Source organism: Macaca thibetana, chromosome 14 (assembly GCF_024542745.1).
Source record: "Macaca thibetana thibetana isolate TM-01 chromosome 14, ASM2454274v1, whole genome shotgun sequence".
Lineage (NCBI taxonomy): Eukaryota > Metazoa > Chordata > Mammalia > Primates > Cercopithecidae > Macaca > Macaca thibetana.
The window spans coordinates 66,103,858-66,120,434 of NC_065591.1; the positions used below are offsets into that span (position 1 = coordinate 66,103,858).

The 16,577-nt window shown below is 41.8% G+C and overlaps 2 protein-coding genes and 2 pseudogenes across 5 annotated transcripts; 2 read left to right on the forward strand and 2 right to left on the reverse strand.

Moving 5' to 3' along the window:
• On the forward strand, positions 1-299 carry LOC126935280 (cytochrome c, somatic-like; annotated as a pseudogene).
• Positions 300-2,309: 2,010 nt separating this feature from the next.
• LOC126936496 (probable ribosome biogenesis protein RLP24) lies at positions 2,310-4,168 on the reverse strand (annotated as a pseudogene). The gene has a single exon (XR_007719441.1). The product of XR_007719441.1 is annotated as a probable ribosome biogenesis protein RLP24 (transcript).
• Positions 4,169-8,167: 3,999 nt separating this feature from the next.
• Positions 8,168-11,310, reverse strand: LIPT2 (lipoyl(octanoyl) transferase 2). 2 transcript variants are annotated; one of them, XM_050756450.1, is made up of 2 exons: positions 10,845-11,310; positions 8,168-9,958 (listed from the first exon to the last, which is right to left on the reverse strand). In XM_050756450.1, the coding sequence occupies exons 1-2, from the start codon at positions 11,308-11,310 to the stop codon at positions 9,729-9,731; spliced, it is 696 nt and encodes a 231-aa protein (XP_050612407.1). In that variant the 3' UTR covers positions 8,168-9,728. The 2 variants fall into 2 exon arrangements, with proteins under 2 accessions (XP_050612407.1, XP_050612408.1); XM_050756451.1 differs by having other exon boundaries at positions 9,839-9,958; positions 10,807-11,310.
• On the forward strand, positions 11,203-15,760 carry LOC126935102 (uncharacterized). Of its 2 annotated transcripts, none has more exons than XM_050756303.1 (2): positions 11,203-11,413; positions 13,885-15,760. In XM_050756303.1, the coding sequence occupies exon 2, from the start codon at positions 14,265-14,267 to the stop codon at positions 15,324-15,326; it is 1,062 nt and encodes a 353-aa protein (XP_050612260.1). In that variant the 5' UTR covers positions 11,203-11,413; positions 13,885-14,264; the 3' UTR covers positions 15,327-15,760. The 2 variants fall into 2 exon arrangements, with proteins under 2 accessions (XP_050612260.1, XP_050612258.1); XM_050756301.1 differs by lacking the exon at positions 11,203-11,413 and adding an exon at positions 11,484-11,577.
• The last annotated feature ends 817 nt before the right edge of the window (positions 15,761-16,577 follow it).

Here is a 16,577-nt window from a genome sequence, read left to right on the forward strand (position 1 = left end):
ATGGGTAATATTGAGAAAGGCAAGAGGATTTGTATTGAGAAGTGTGCCCAGTGCTACACCATGGAAAACAAAGGCAAGGACAAAACTGGGCCTAATCTCCACCTGTCCAGGCCACTGGATTCTCTTACACAGATGCCAATAAGAACAAAGGCATCACCTGGGGAGAGGATACCCTGATGGAGCATTTGGAGAATTCCTAGAAGTACATCCCTGGAACAAAAATGATCTTTGCCCACATTAAGAAGAAGGCAGAAAGGGCAGACTTGATAGCTTATCTCAAAAAAGCTACCAATGAGTAATAATTGGCCACTGCCTTATTTATTACAAAACAGAAATGTCTGACTTTTTTATGTGTACCATAATTTGATAGCTCTCATACATCAGAATTCAGATCATGAATGATTGACAGAATATTTTGTTGGGCAGTCCTGATTTAAAACTAAACCCTGGGTTGTAGTTAAATGAATATGTTTAGTTTTTTGAATTTTAATAGTAATTGTGATTCAGTAAATGCTATCACTGTTTACCCCTTCTAAAGATATGATTAGACTTTGTTAGTAACGTTCAACTTTCCAGAGATGGTTAATGCTATCTTAAAACTTATTGGAGATTGGGCCAGGTGTGGTGGCTCACACCTGTAATCGCAGCACTTTGGGAGGCTGAGGTGGGCAGATCACTTGAGGTCAGGAGTTCAAGACCAGCCTGGCCAACATGGTGAAACCCCATCTCTACTAAAAATACAAAAATTAGCCGGGCGTGGTGGCACACGCTTGTAGTCCCAGCTACTCTACTCAGGAGGCTGAGGCAGAGGAATGGCTTGAACCCAGGAGGCAGAGGTTGCAGTGAGCCGAGATCACACCACTACACTCCAGCCTGGGCAACAGAGCAAGACTCCATCTCAAAAAAACAAAACAAAACTTATTGGAGATTCGTTTTATATTTAGATTAATATAACTGGATATGTGAATATATTTAAATACTGGGGAAATTCCTTCCCTGTCTCAGAACCAAGCAAGCTTTCACCTGTGTTTTGTGTTCGCCACTTCTTAAAGGCAAGGGTTGACGATAAGGTAGCAATGTATACTTTAAATTTTTGGCCTTAACTATGCCAATCTAATTTGAATTCCCTGTATCTAAAATGGTTCCTTTTACTTATTGAAAGGCATTTTAGTGTGGTTTATGTGTAATATCAAATAAAGATGAACACTTCTCACATTTTATAGATGATCTATAAGGTCAAATGCTTTAAAAATAGTAGCAAGTTAAACTTCACTCTTGAATTCTTTACAGTCTAAGTCAGACTAAGTTGTAATTTAGGATTGTCTTTAAACAGCCATTCAAAAGCATAAAACTGTAGAACTCCCGTGTATTTGTGATTGGGAATGGTGCTTTTGCCAACTTAAAAGGATTAAAGTAGAGGAGATATATACAAATTTAAAAATTATGTATGATCATACGACTTAATTAAAAACAAAATCAAAGATGATGAAAAAAGTATACAAAATTTTGTTCACATATTAGAAGTATATAAAAATATGTCTGCTCATGATCAAATACTGAAAACACACATAAGTGAAAAGGATTGTGTTAGGTGGGAGTACAAGTATTTTTTAACTTTACAGATATTATAAAGTGGTTTGATAATATGTACAGTAAGTGACAATTTGGTAAAAAAAATCAGATTTCGATTACAAAAATCTGGTTTCCATGGGAGTTTTCAGAGAGATTATTTTTAAAAATCAGTTAATAAATCATTTATTTGTAAATCAGCACGTGTACTATAAAGAACCTAAGACTTTAGACAATTTTAATAACCCATAAGCATGTTGTTTCCATTTGCAGATTTAAATTTTGTATAAATAGCAGTCATTGCATATATACATCTTAAGTGTACTTTGTTTATAATCACATTTATGCTACCGATAGTCTTCAGAAAAACACAGATTCTACTTGGTTCTAGCTGATGTATTATGAACTCCAAATAATGCTTTGAGGACCTCCAAAGGTAAAGTACTAATCCCTTTAGCCATTTACTGAGAGAGAGAGAGAGAGAGAGAGTTTTGAAGCATCAATGTAACAATGTACCATTTGTAAAGCTGCTGTGCAAAATTACCCCTCAGTCCTATTCTAAGCTTACAGCTCAGTTGATTTTATTGTCCTCTAAGTATATACAATTCACATATGGGACAAAAACACTAAATCAAGATGGTTATTTTCACTATTTTGCTTAAGATCCATATTTAAATATAAATCAAGAAGTTAACCTACAGTTTGAGAGATACTTTTTACATTAGAAATGTTTTTTAAAAAGTTAAACTGAGGCCGGGCGCGGTGGCTCAAGCCTGTAATCCCAGCACTTTGGGAGGCCGAGACGGGTGGATCACGAGGTCAGGAGATCGAGACCATCCTGGCTAACACGGTGAAACCCCGTCTCTACTAAAAAATACAAAAAACTAGCCGGGCGATGTGGCGGACGCCTGTAGTCCCAGCTACTCGGGAGGCTGAGGCAGGAGAATGGAGTGAACCCGGGAGGCGGAGCTTGCAGTGAGCTGAGATCCGGCCACTGCACTCCAGCCTGGGCGACAGAGCGAGACTCCGTCTCAAAAAAAAAAAAAAAACAAAAAAAAGTTAAACTGAAACATAATTGTAAATATTTATGGCATATGTACTGTTTCACATACAATGTGTATCAATCAAATCAGTGTAATTAGCACACCCATCAACTCAAACATTTATCATTTATTTGTAGCAAGAACATTCAATGCATTAACTATTGTCATCCTACTGTGCAATAGGACATCTGAACGTATTCCTCCTAATTTAACTTTGTACCCATTAAAAGTGGTTTTGCGTGCAAATTACAGACAGATGTTCTACCCATACATTGTTTTCCAAAATTATTGTATGGCTTTTTAAAAGAAAACCACACAACAAATTTTAAAAGGCACTGAGATAACATCTGCTTCTAGATCATTGCTAGGCTCAAAAAAAAAAAAGTCTGTTCTACCAGGAATCACAAGTTAGAACTGAGTATTGCCAAAGCAGAAATTATATAGTGTCAGTCATTTCAGGCAAATGCTATTCGGCTTTCATCCCCAACTATCTGTCAGAACAATTAAAACAGGTCAAAACAGTCCAGCATAATAGGCTTCATTATATAAGGCCATTTTGTTCTAAGATGCTAATAAACCAAAATAAGAAATATTAAAATCAAAATAAAAGATACTATTTGAGCTATTCTCATACAAACTGTTGATTCCTTATATCCTCCCTTCTATAACAATAAAGGGCATATTTTACTGCAAAGAAAATTTTACTTTATATATATCACTAGCCATAAATTTTTGAATGTCATTAATTACAGAAATGTTGCCTAGTACCATTAACCAAATAGCATAACCATTTTATGTCCACATTTCATTTCTGTATTTACAAACATATCTATCGGTAAAGACTTAACAATGAGATGCAATCTAACATCCATATTATCTGATGTTTTGTAGACAGCAATGTAGATGATTTTTAATCACCTTTCATTTGAGTGATCTTATACAAAAAATAAGTCAATAATTTAGAGTTTCTAAGTCTCCAAAGGAGATTTTCGAATGTAAATATATAAATGGTTATAGACAATGAGATTTTTAGGAAGCCTCTTTCATGTCTGCATCCTGTTGTAACGGTTGTATCATCTTTTCTTCCAGCTGCTTTCCTTTGCCTGAAAGAGGGGTCAAGATAAGATGAGTTTTGCCTGACTTCTTTGATGTCCTGAGCTTTCTATAGTCCTTTACTTTTCTTCAATTTGTTCATTATAAATTTAGGTTGGCATTTGTTTGATCTTTCCAACTGTCTTCATTGCATCAGTAGTTTTATTTCATAGTTCTTGCTGGTATTTGACAGGCTCATTTCTGTATTTTTCAAATTCAAATGAATTATCCACTGTAAGCTCATTATTATCCGTTGCTTTACAGAATGCTTTAGTCCAATTTTCGAGAATTGCACTTCTTTTAAAGTTTTTATGCCATTTGTATTTATATAATCTGAACACCTTGCAACAGCTGCAGATGAACATCATGATGTGGTCAGGGTAGATGGGCCCCAAGTTTTGTCTTATGGGTAAATGGTGGCTATTTTCACAGATAACATCATTAGTCCCATCCCTTACTACGATTTATACAAAAGAGGCTGGAGAATAAGTACATTTTTACAGCCAGGTGTGGTGGCTCACACCTGTAATCCTACTTAGCACTTCGGGAGGCCAAGACAGGAGGATCTCTTGAGCCCAGGAGTTTGAGACCAGCCTGGACAACATAAGGAGACACTGTCAAAGAGCGATTTTTACACAAAGCGAGGTGCCTGATACCTGGTCATGCTGCCAGAGCTGGCTCTGTTCAGTTTCCTGCCAGCCTCAGGGGGGAACGAGACACTGGACTAGTAACTGCAGTTGGTCACGTCCTCACCCTCAGCACTCATTCACCAGACTCTGGAAAATCTGTTTATTTTGAGGAAAAGACTCTGAACAAACAAGAAGAGGCTTTTTCAAAGGAGGAAAGTCAGGGTGTTAAATATCCTCCTTCATATGCTCAGCTTCCTTCCTTAAGGAAGGGCCCCAGTGGGAAACCAGAGGTGGGATCTGTCCAAGCAGGAAGGAGAGCCAGGAACCCACAGCAGTAGCCTGACCTGATGCCACAGCTAGACCTCAGCCTAACTCTGGCCTCCTGTTCTATATCCTCCCGCTTTGCCTACCCACTCACCACCTGTTACTGGGGGCTCCTCCTGCAGGCCTGCCTCACTCACCCTTCAAAGCCCGCATTGGAAGCCCAGACTCACCTTGCCCTTGTCAACAGCATGACCTCTCTCACAAGGCACTTGACCTCTCGGAGCCTTGGTTTTCTCATCCATAAAATAACCTTGCCTATCTTGTTGGGTTGCCGGAGAAAGAGACTGCCAGAGGATGAGACAGTCACGTTGTCCCATTCTGTGCCCCTGCACCACTTATTCTCTACTTCTCAGTCTACTTGGCCTACTCCTCCTTGCCAGCCCGTGCCTCACACAGCCTGTGTCTCACACTTATCAGTCCTCTGCTCTCCTCTCTTAGAGCTTCTACACCTAAACCTTCACTCATCCCACTCATTCTCCAGACCCAACTGCCTCTTGGCTCTCTCTGCTTGCCTCTCCCATGAGTATCTCAAACTTGATTTATCAAAAACTGAATTCATCATCTTCCTCTCCAAACTTGGTCCTTATCTGGTGTTCTCCAACCCAGCAGTATCTTTAGCATCCATCCACCCAGCTGCTCAAGCAAGAAACTTTGATTCTACCCCAACATTCATGGATAGCAGCCGCAGTGGCAGGAGCAGCAGCAGCCATGTTCCACCATGTGGCCTGGGAAATAGAGAAAGCTGAACTGAAGCAAGACAAAATGAAGCAAACACATGCCACAAAACATGACAGAGAGTGGGAGGGAAAAGACTACCTGAGTTCCTAAAGGGCTTCACACTCCCGTTCTCTTCTTCAGCTGCTGCCTTACTCTTGGATTCTATGAGACTCTAGTACCTTTTCCAATAACCCCCACCCTTGTTATTTTTTTGGCTCATGTTAGAATTGGCTTTCTACACTTACAAATATAAGAGTTCTGATTAATATAAACAATTACGTTAGTTATAGCAGGCTAGGTTGTGCTGTGACATATATGTGACTGAACTCCAATGCATGTCCATCATCAGCAGGGGGCTCTGATCATTGCAGTCCCTCAGGAAGCAGCCACCATCTTCAACGTTGTTGGTCACTGTTCCAGAGGGAAACTCTGAAAGGCCTGGCACCAGCTAGTCAATGCTCCAGCTCAGAAGTGACATGCCACCTCCATTCATAAATTAACCAGAAGAATTTGACCTTGCCCCTACTCACCCACGTGGGGGCCACAAAGCACAATCCTGCCATGTGTCCAGAAAGCAGAGAGCCAGAAATATTTGGTGAAGATTAAAAACTATCATACATTTTCTGCTGTCTATACTGTGCCAGGCCCTGAGCCAGGGGCCAGGGACACAGGAATGAGTAAGTCATGGCCCTTTCTTAAAGGGCTCCCCATGACTGTGGTGTAAAACCAATACTATGATGGGTCCACCGAGACTCTGCTGTGTCTCAGAACAAGGAAATGTCTAGATTAGGGGTCACCAACTCAAATGCCTACAGGGGCCAGAAAGCTAATGTCAACAAGTGGGGAAGGGAGGAGAGGTGCTGCAGCCAACTGGAAATTGCAATTTTAAAAACATACCTGCTTCTGGCTGGGCATGGTGGCTCACGCCTGTGATCCCAGCACTTTGGGAGGCTGAGGCGGGTGGATCACTTGAGGCCAGGAGTTCAAGACCAGCCTGGCCAACATGGTGAAACCCCATCTCTACTAAAAATACAAAAATTAGCTGGGCATGGTGGCAGATGCCTGTAATCCCAGCTACTTGAGAGGCTGAGGCAGGAGAATCGCTTGAACCCAGGGCAACAGAGTGAGACTCCATCACACACACACACACAAAACAACAACAACAAAAAACATACCTGCTTCCAATTGTCAGGCCGATGGCCCAGTGTTTCCAGATCTCTCCAATTTTCATGAGAAGCCAGAAAACCAAATTTTTACATGACAATTTCCCATTTTTTAAATGTTGGCAATTACTAAACTTAACCAGATACATACACACATATATAAAATCCTGTAAGCCAAAAAGAACACGTCTGCAGGCCAGCACCATGAGGGCCAGTTTGTGTTCCCCAAGTCCAGCACAGGAAGCAACAGTTTCCTGTACTCTGTGCTGGTCTGTCCACACCAAGACTGCTGTGCTCAGCCGTGAGTGCTGCACCTAATGGGACACACATGAGCTGGGGCTGGTGCACAGACAGATGGGCAGGCTGGGAGAAGAGTTTAAACAGTTCAATTCCCCTTAATCAATATGTTCAAATAGCCTTCTGTATGTCAAGCCCAGTGCTACGTGCTGGAGACGCAGAAGGAAACAAGGCAGAAGCAGCTCTACTCCTGCGGAGCCTATTGCCTTGAGGGGAACTCAAAGGATCTGGGGATAATTTCCCTGGAGAAGGCTCATGGAGGACAGACGGTGATAATAATAATGTTAAGATTTACTGAAGTTTTACTCTGGGCCAACATTACCCTCAATGCTTTACCTATAATTATGTCATCTAATTCTTACCACCATCCTTGTTTCATGTAATGAAACTGAGGTTCAGGAAGGTCAAGCAAATCAGCCACTACAACTGTATACAGATTCTCTATGGTCCAGAAGAATGGAACAGGCTGTCAAATGAGAGCATGTACTTAAGAGGCTAACACAGTATGACTGTATGTGGCACTATACGTAAGTGCTGAGCACATGTCTATTTCTTTTCCAGTCTCTGGAAGCATTCAAGAACAAGTTGTATGGTCATTTGTTAGGGCTGCTAGAGAGGGAGGCTGAGTATCAGATAGGTAGAAACACTGTGCATGGCCTTCCATCTATGAGAATCTAACTCCACTTTTCCTGGAATAATTATTTTCCTTTTCGGCAATAATAACTCAAAAGTAATTATCAATGACTCCTCACTCCCACACCCCTACAACAGCAGCAGTGGCCCTGTGGATGGGAAACTAAGGCCCAGGAAGAATATGGACCAAATTACAGGTGATAAACCATCAATCAACTAATATTGATGGAATGTCCATGACACTTAAACCTTCTTGTTCCAAGCTCTAAATCAGTGTGCACAGCAGGAAAAGAGCATGAGAAAGGGGCTTATACCTAAGACTCAGTGCCGGCTTTGGCATTAATTTACTTTGACTTTGAGGTTTTTCCTAATTCTTGTTTTCATCTCTTTACAACGAGGGGGTAGGAATAAACCTCTAAAGTCCTTTTCAGCTTGAATAATTGATATAAATTATTTGCATTAAAAAAAATCAGACCTCAGATGTAGGAGGATTTACCTTTCTTCCTAGAAGCCAGTGAGACCACAGAACCTTGGGAACTCAAAGGGACTTTACATGTGAGAATGGTCAGTCTAAGGCACCATCATCATGTGCCCAATGAGCACTTTTAAAATGTGGCTAGTCCAAAATGAGGTGTGCTATAAGTGTAAAATACACACTATATTTTGAAGACTCAGCATGAGAAAAGGAACGTGAAATATCTCAAGAAAACATTTATATTGCTTTATATTGATATTTTTGCATATTGGGTTAATTAAAATACTAAAATTAACATCATAGGCCAGGCATGGTGGCTCATACCTGTAATCCCAGCACTTTGTAAGGCTGAGGCAGAAGGATCCCTTGAGCCCAGGAGTTTGAGACCAGCTTGGGCAACATAGTGAGGCCTCATTTCTTAAAAAAAAAAAAAAAAAAAATTAACATCACTCATTTCTTTTACCTTTTTAACATGGATCCTATAAAATGTCAAATTACAATGTGGCTTGCATTGTATTTCTGTTGAACAGCACTGGTTTAAGGAGAAACTGAAGACCAGAGAGTAAACGACTTTTCCACAGAGCCAGAACTGGAACCAGGGTCCCCTGACTTCTCATTCAAGGCTCTTTCCACTCTTAATAGGCTTGGTAGGCATTCTTCAAGATGGCCCCTAATAATCCTCACCTCTTGTTGCCCTAGTGAAGTCCCTTCCACACTGAACAGGGCTCATCTGTTAGAAGACTACAGAAATGCCTGTATTATTTCCGAGGCTGGGTCATGAAAAACATTGTGGCTTCCAGATTGTCTCCCTTTGGCATGACTTGCTCTAGGGGAAGCCAGTTGCCCTGTCATGAGAACTATCAAGCAGCCCTATAGAGAGGTCCACATGGTGAGGAACTGAGGCCTCTTGTCCACAACCACAACCAACCAGGCAAGCGAGTGCACCATATGGGGTGCCAATCCTAGAGCCCAGCCAAGTCTTTGAATAACTGCAGCTGACATCATAACTGCAAGTTCGTGGGAGACCCCAACCTACAAACACCCAGCTAAGCTTCCCCCAAATTCCTGACCCACAAACGATAATTAATGTTTACTGTTAAGTCACTAAGTTTTGATGATTTGTTACACAGCAACAGATAATATGCAGCCTTACAAACTTACAGGTCTCATATAAAAAAACTCACTTCTACCTTTGGCATTTGTACAGTGTGAGAAATTATTCTTGTTCTTTCTCCAGTCTTTGGCCTAGCTCAGGGTAACCCAACTAAAAGCTGCTAAATTATCAAACTTGGGGAATCAAACCCAGGAAGGTAAGATTCCATTTTATTCTTTGAAGGTTCTTCCCTTTTCCCTTTATTGCAGAAAGAACCCAGGTCTCTTGAGAATAAAACACCACATCCTATCACCTTCACCTGTGCCATTCAGAGATTTGATTTCCACAAAATTGAGGGAACTAGAGCCCAGAATTGCTCAGTTAGACACAGTATTGAGGAAGTAACAATAGAGAAATGACAATCTATGACATCTGAATTTCTCTAAGCTGAGACACTGCTGTCAATAGTAGTGCTAATGTTTCATACAGCATGTGTTGCTTTTCAGTGTTGTCACATTTAGATATAAATAAAACAGGATACATATGAAAACAGTGGCTCAGAGCTTATGGTATGTCCTTAGTTTCATGATCAGTGAATGATACGCCAGGTCTAAAATCTGTGTTTCAGTAGGTGAGTCAGGCTTCGTGCTTCCCAAGGCACGAGCATCCTCGCTGTTATAATACGAGTACTCTTCAGTTGGGGCTGTCCTCTGAGATCAGTGTGCACTTGTAGATCTCCTTAAAGGCCACAAGGAAAGGTGGCATTACTTCATCCACGGTGACGTGCCTCTGGAGCTCCTTACTCAAGGAAGTGACGCCTGTCCCAACCAGTCCACAGGGCACAATGTGCTCAAACCACGTGAGGTCCGTAGAGCAGTTGAGAGCCAGGCCGTGGGACGTGATGTGCCTTCCACAGCGGACTCCTGCAAGGCAAGTCAAAGGGTCTTAGAGTAGATACCCTCCACTCTCCGGGCTTCGGGGTCCCTCTCAGGGCGATGAGAGAACTGGACTAGATCACTAGTTTTCAAATTTTGTTTCTGGAGAAACAAGGAATTGTGCACAGATGGGAAAAGGAAACAAATGAAAGGAAGGGGTGCGTGGCTTCAAGGCAGCTGCACTCATCATGAGGATTCCAGGAAATGTCTTTTAACAGATTCCAATACTTAAAAAAAAAAAAAAAAATTTGGGGACGGGCGCAGTGGCTAACGCCTGTAATTCCAGCACTTTGGGAGGCCGAGGCGCGCGGATCACGAGGTCATGAGATCGAGACCATCCTGGCCAACACAGTGAAACCCCATCTCTACTAAAAATACAAAAAATTAGCCGGGCTGGTGGTGGGCGCCTGTAGTCCCAGTTACTCGGGAGACTGATCCAGGAGAATGGCGTGAACCCGGGAGGCGGAGCTTGCAGTGAGCCGAGGTTGCGTCACTGCACTCCAGCCTGGGAGACACACAGCGAGACTCCGTCTTAAAAAATAAAAAAGTTTGAAAATTAGCACCCTTATTGCCATGACATTGTGATTGGCTGGAAGTAACCTGGCAATCCACTTCTCCTGTCTCTCCATTCACAGAAATGCGTGTTCGACTAGATGATGTAACGTGCCTTCTGCTTCTCAATATATGGTATCCGGGAAAGGGCTTAAAAGCTCAAACGCAGCGGGTAGCTGTGATTTGAGGCCCGCGCTAGATACGCCTCCTCCCGGCCCGAGTTCTACCCTCACCTCCATTGGTCCAGCCCCGTCAGACCCCGCCCCCAGGCCTCAAGCTCCCACCCCGGCTCTCAGGTCCCGCCCTGCGCCGCGGCGCTCACCGATCGCGCAGATCTTGCGATCGTCCAGCCAGACGCCGGTGTAGGGCGGGGACCGCGCGCGGGCATCCTGCAGGCCCTGGAGCTCGCACAGGCGCACGGCGCACGCCTCCAGCGCCGCTACGTGCATGCGCAAGCGCAGACCGAGACGCCGCAGGTCGAGTACCGGGTGGCAAAGCAGCTGGCCCGGGCCGTGGAAGGTGGCCAGGCCACCGCGGCCTGTGACGCGCACCTCGGCGCCCAAGGCCCGTAGCCGCGCAGTTTCCTCGGGCGTCAGGCCGCCGCGCAGCCCGGCCGTGTACACGGGCCCCGCGGGCTCGCAGAGCAGGAGCGCGCCCGCCTCAGTCCCCGACGAGGCTTCAGTGCCTGGCTCGGCCTGTAGCCGCCGCAGCCAGCGGTCCTGCAGCCCCAGCAGCTCGGCGTACGGCACCCGACCCAGGCGCACCAGCCGAACCGCGGGTTGCCGCATCGTGGCCACCGCTGCGTCCGCGGGACCCCGCCCTCTCCCTGGGCCTGGGGGCGTGGTATGAGGGGCGGGGACTCAGGGGCACGCCCCAAGCCGCGGCTCCCAGGTGCGTGTTAAAAGCTGGAGGGGGGATGTGAGATTCCAGGACCCAGCGCAGGCCGGCCTCCTCCGTTCATTCAACAACCAGTATTTAGTGCCTGCTATGTTCTGCAGGCCCTGCCCTAGGCGCTTGATACAGCGGTGCATTGCGTATGAGAAAGCTCTGTCCTGGTAAGCTTACATTCTTACAGCAGACAATAAGTATTTAAGTATTAAGTAAATAAAGTTATTTCACGTATAAGGTGTTAAGTGCTATGAAAAGAAAAATAAAACGGCAACATGGTATGTCCTGGGTTGAGCCCCTGGGGGTCGCAAGAGGGAGATTAGCTTGCTTACAAGGTTATTGGTGGGGATAGGGAGAACTTAAAAATCAGCACCTGTAAGAAAGTGAAGGAAGGAGGAATTTGTAGGCAGAGCGAGAAGTTGGCCTGCAAAACGGTTTCAGCAGAGGCCTTTACCAATCCCAAGGGATGCTTGGAGCCTAGGATGACCCCTCAGAGTAGTTCCACATTAAAGCAAGGGGGCCAGAAACTCATATCCTTGTATTGACCAGTCATGGATACAGGCTACACCTGGAGAGGCGCTGTGATTTTTGTTTGTTTGTTTGTTGTTTTTGGCAAGACTGCTTCCCTTGATGGAGGGGGGCCCCCAGAGAAGGACTCAGTTGTGAATCATCAGCAACCAACTCCAGAAGCTGAGGGAATGACTGTCTAGGTGTCTGAAAAACATTTCATAAACATAGACATAAAGATCCTAAGCAAATATTAGCAAATCAAATCCAGCAATTTATAAAAGGATTAATACATCATGGTGAAGTAGGGTTTATCCCAGGAATGCAAGGTTGGTTTTGCATTCTGAAATCAAACAATGTAATTTACGTTAGAAGAGAAAAGCCTTCATTGGAAGAAATAATAAAACAAAAACTTTTTTAAAATAAAAGCTATGATTATGTTCAATACATACAGATAAATCTGTTGGCAAAAATAAACACCTCTTCTGACCAAAAGACTCAGCAAACTAGGAATAGAAGAGAAATTTTCCAGTCTGATGAAGGGTTCAAATTATCAGGGTTTGGACAAGAGAAATCACATATGTACTATTTTAATCAAATGTTTTATTTGAGAAAATTGGAGACTCATATGCAGTTGTAAGCAATAATACGGACAGATTATGTGTATCCTTTACCCAGCTTTCCCCAATGGAAACACCTTGCAAAACTGTAGTACAATATCACAACCAGGATACTGACATTGATACAGTCAAGATGCAGAATATTTTCATCACCACAAGGATCCCTCATGTTGCTCTTTGTAGTTACACTGCTTGTTAATTCCTGGCAAACGTCTGTGTTGTATAGATGGATGGAATCATACAGTATGCAACCTTTTAGAATTTTTTTTTCACTCAGCATAATTCTCTGGAGACTTATCCAAGTTGTTGCATGTATCAATAGTTCATTTCTTTTTATTGATGAGTAGTAGTCCATAGTATGAATGTACCGCAGTTTAGCTGTTCACTCACTGAAGAGCACCTGGGTTGTTTCCAGTTTTCAGATATTCTGAGTAAAGGTACTGTAGACATTTGTGTACAGGTTTTTGTACGAACGTAAGTTTTCACTTCTCCAGAATAAATGTCCAGGAGTGCAGTTGCTGGGTTGCATGGTAGTTACATGTTTTGTTTTTTAAGAAACTGTCAAAATGCTTTCCAGAGTGGCTGTACCATTTGACATACCCACCACCAGTGTATGAATGATCCAGTTTCTCTGCATCCTCACAAGCATTAGCTTTTATTTTAGCCATTCTAATAGGTGTGTGGTGGTGTCTTGTGGTTTTAATTTGTATTCTCCTATTGACTAACGATGTAAGACATCTTTTCATGTGCTTATTTACCATGTGTATATTCCCTTCAATGAAATGTCTGTTCATGTCTTTTGCCCATTTTCTGATTGTTTTTTGTACTGTTGAGTTTTTAGATATCTTTATACATTCTAGATATTAGCCCTTTGTCAAATATGTGCTTTGTAAATAGTTTCTCACAGTGTATGGCTTGTATTTTCATCCTCTTAACTGTATCCTTTGCAGAGCCAAAGTTTGTCATTGTGATAAGGTCCAGTTTATCCACTTTTCCTTTTATTGATGCTTTTGGTTTAATAACTCTTTGCCCAGCCCTAGATCCTGAAGACCTTCTACTGTCTATTTTTTTAAAGATTTTTTTATTTTACATTTAAGTCTATGATACATTTTGAGTTATTTTTTAAAATAAGTGTAAAACTTTGGTTGATGTTGCTGTTGTTCTTCTTTTGTTTGTTTGCATATGCATGTTACATTACGCCAACACCATTTGTTCAAAAGGCTATGTTTCCTCCGTTGAATTGCTTTTATGCTTTGTCAAAACCAGTGGCACATATTTGTGTGATCCTATTTCCAGTTTCTGTATTCTGTTCCATTGATCTATGTGTTTATTCCTCTACCAATACAGGTTGAGCATCCATAATCTAAAAATCTGAAATCTGAAATGCTCCAAAATCCTAAACTTTTTGAGTACTGACATTACGCCACCAGTGGAAAATTTCATACCTGAACTTACGTGAGTTGCAGTGAAAACACAGGTGCACAACACACAGTTCATGCAACATCCCCAAGGGGAAAAGACCCTCCCAGCTCTTTTCTGCTGCAATTTTTCTGCTCACACCTGGAATTACCCATCCCCACAAAGGGTAATTAAATGGCCTGTGTACAGGCTGGACACACCAACAACACGTTTCCCAAAATGCCCCATATGGGGCCAAGACCTATGTGCATTACTCACTGCATTTTTTTGCTTATTCTCTGCTGTGTGGTGTAAATATATTGTTGAAAATGTCAAAAAGATCTGAAGATACCCCTGTGAATATCAGTGATAAGAAAAAGAGGAAGCATTTATGTTTATCTATAGCACAGAAAGTCAAGTTGTTGGAGAAACTGGACAGTGGTGTAAGTGTGAAACATCTTACAGAAGAGTATGGTGTTGGAATGACCACCATATATGACCTGAAGAAACAGAAGGATAAACTATTGAAGTTTTATGCTGAAAGTGATGAGCAGATACTATTGAAAAATAGAAAAACACTTCATAAAGCTAAAAATGAAGATCTTGATCGTGTATTGAAAGAGTGGATCCGTCAGCGTCTCAGTGAACACATGCCACTTAATGGTGTGCTGATCATGAAACAAGCAAAGATCTATCACAATGAACTAAAAATTGAGGGGAACTGTGAATATTCAACAGGCTGGTTGCAGAAATTTAAGAAAAGACATGGCATTAAATTTTTAAAGATTTGTGGCAATAAAGCATCTGCTGGTCGTGAAGCAGCAGAGAAGTTTACTGGCAAGTTCAGTAATGATGATGAACAAGATGGTAACTTGGAAGGATTCTGTATGTCAAGTGAGAAAAAAATAATGTCTGACCTCCTTACGTATACAAAAAATATACATCCAGAGACTGTCAGTAAGCTGGAAGAAGAGGATATCAAAGATGTTTTTAACAGTAATAACGAGGTTCCAATTGTTCATTCATTGTCCAATGGTGAAGTAACAAAAATGGTTCTGAATCAAGGTGATCATGATAGTAATGATAATGAAGATGATGTTAACACTGCAGAAAAAGTGCCTATAGATGACATGGTAAAAATGTGTGATGGGCTTATTAAAGGACTAGAACAGCATGCATTCATAACAGAACAAGAAATCATGTCAGTTTATAAAATCAAAGAGAGACTTCTAAGACAAAAAGCGTCATTAATGAGGCAGATGACTCTGAAAGAAACATTTAAAAAAGCCATCCAGAGGAATGCTTCTTCCTCTCTACAGAACCCACTTCTTGGTCCCTCAACTGCTTCTGATGCTTCTTCTCACCTAAAAATAAAATACAGTGTACAGTAACCTCTTAGTCAAAACATAGCATCATACTTGGAAACTGAAAGCCTACTGTTATTTGTTATTGTTGGTTAACAGCTGATACAGGTATTCTGGTGACACTACTGTGCTGGCTCACTTAACCTGAATACACTATTTTTTTCATTGTATTACTGGTCTGTCATATTTTTTACTGTTAAGTACTTATGTGTGAATAAGTGTTAGAAAATGATTGCTTATTGGTAGCATATAAATTCAGAATCAGGAATGATGGTGATGCCAAACAATCACAGATCGTCCACATGGGTGGTGGAGATGTTAACACCTTTGCTTTCTGATGGTTCAGTGTATCCACACTTTGTTTCATGCCAAAATTATTTAAATTATTGTATAAAATTACCTTCAGGCTATGTGTATAAAGTGTATATGAAACATAAATGAACTTTGTGTTTAAACTTGGATCTTGTCCTCAAGCTATCTCATTGTGCATGTATAAATATTTCAAACTAAAAAAAAAAAAAATCTAAAATCTGAAACACTTCTGGTCCCAAGCATTTCAGATAAGAGATATTCAACCTGCACTGCAGTCTTGATTGCTGTAACTATATAATAAATCTTGAAATCAGGTAGCATGATTGATTCCACTTTATTTTTTCCTCAAAATGGTTTTAGTTATTCTAGTTCCTTTGCCCTTCCATACAAATTTTAGAGCGATATGTATGTCTAAAAAATACTGTTGGATCCGGGCACAGTGGCTCATGCCTGTAATCCTAGCACTTTAGGAGGCTGAGGCAGGTGAATCACAAGGTCAGGAGATCGAGACCATCCTGGCTAACATGGTGAAACCCTATCTCTACTAAAAATACAAAAACAAAGTTAGGCGGGCGCCTGTAGTCCCAGCTACTTTGGAGGCTGAGGTGGGAGAATGGCATGAACCCAGGAGGTGGAGCTTGCAGTGAGCCAAGATTGTGCCACTGCACTCCAGCCTGGGCGACAGAGTGAGACTCCATCTCAAAAAAAAAACAAAAACAAAAAACTGTTGGTAGATCTGGATTGGTGGCCACATAAAAATCTTTTTGGGATTTTTATAGGAATTGCATTAAAGTTTGTTATCAACTTGGGGAGAATTGACATATTTGCTACATTGGGTCTTCCAGTCCATGAACACAATATCTCTCACCATTTATCTAGATCTTCTTTGACTTGTTTCATCAACAGTTTGTAGCTTTCAGCATACAAATCCTATGTGTGTTTTGTTAGATTTATACCTAAGTATTT

Coding starts and splice junctions, on each gene's coding strand:
- LOC126935102 (XM_050756303.1), top strand. CDS start 14,265: ATGTCAAAAAGATCTGAAGATACCCCTGTGAATATCAGTGATAAGAAA.
- LIPT2 (XM_050756450.1), bottom strand. CDS start 11,310: ATGCGGCAACCCGCGGTTCGGCTGGTGCGCCTGGGTCGGGTGCCGTAC. Junction 9,959..10,844: donor TCGCAAGATCTGCGCGATCG/GTGAGCGCCGCG, acceptor CTTGCCTTGCAG/GAGTCCGCTGTGGAAGGCAC.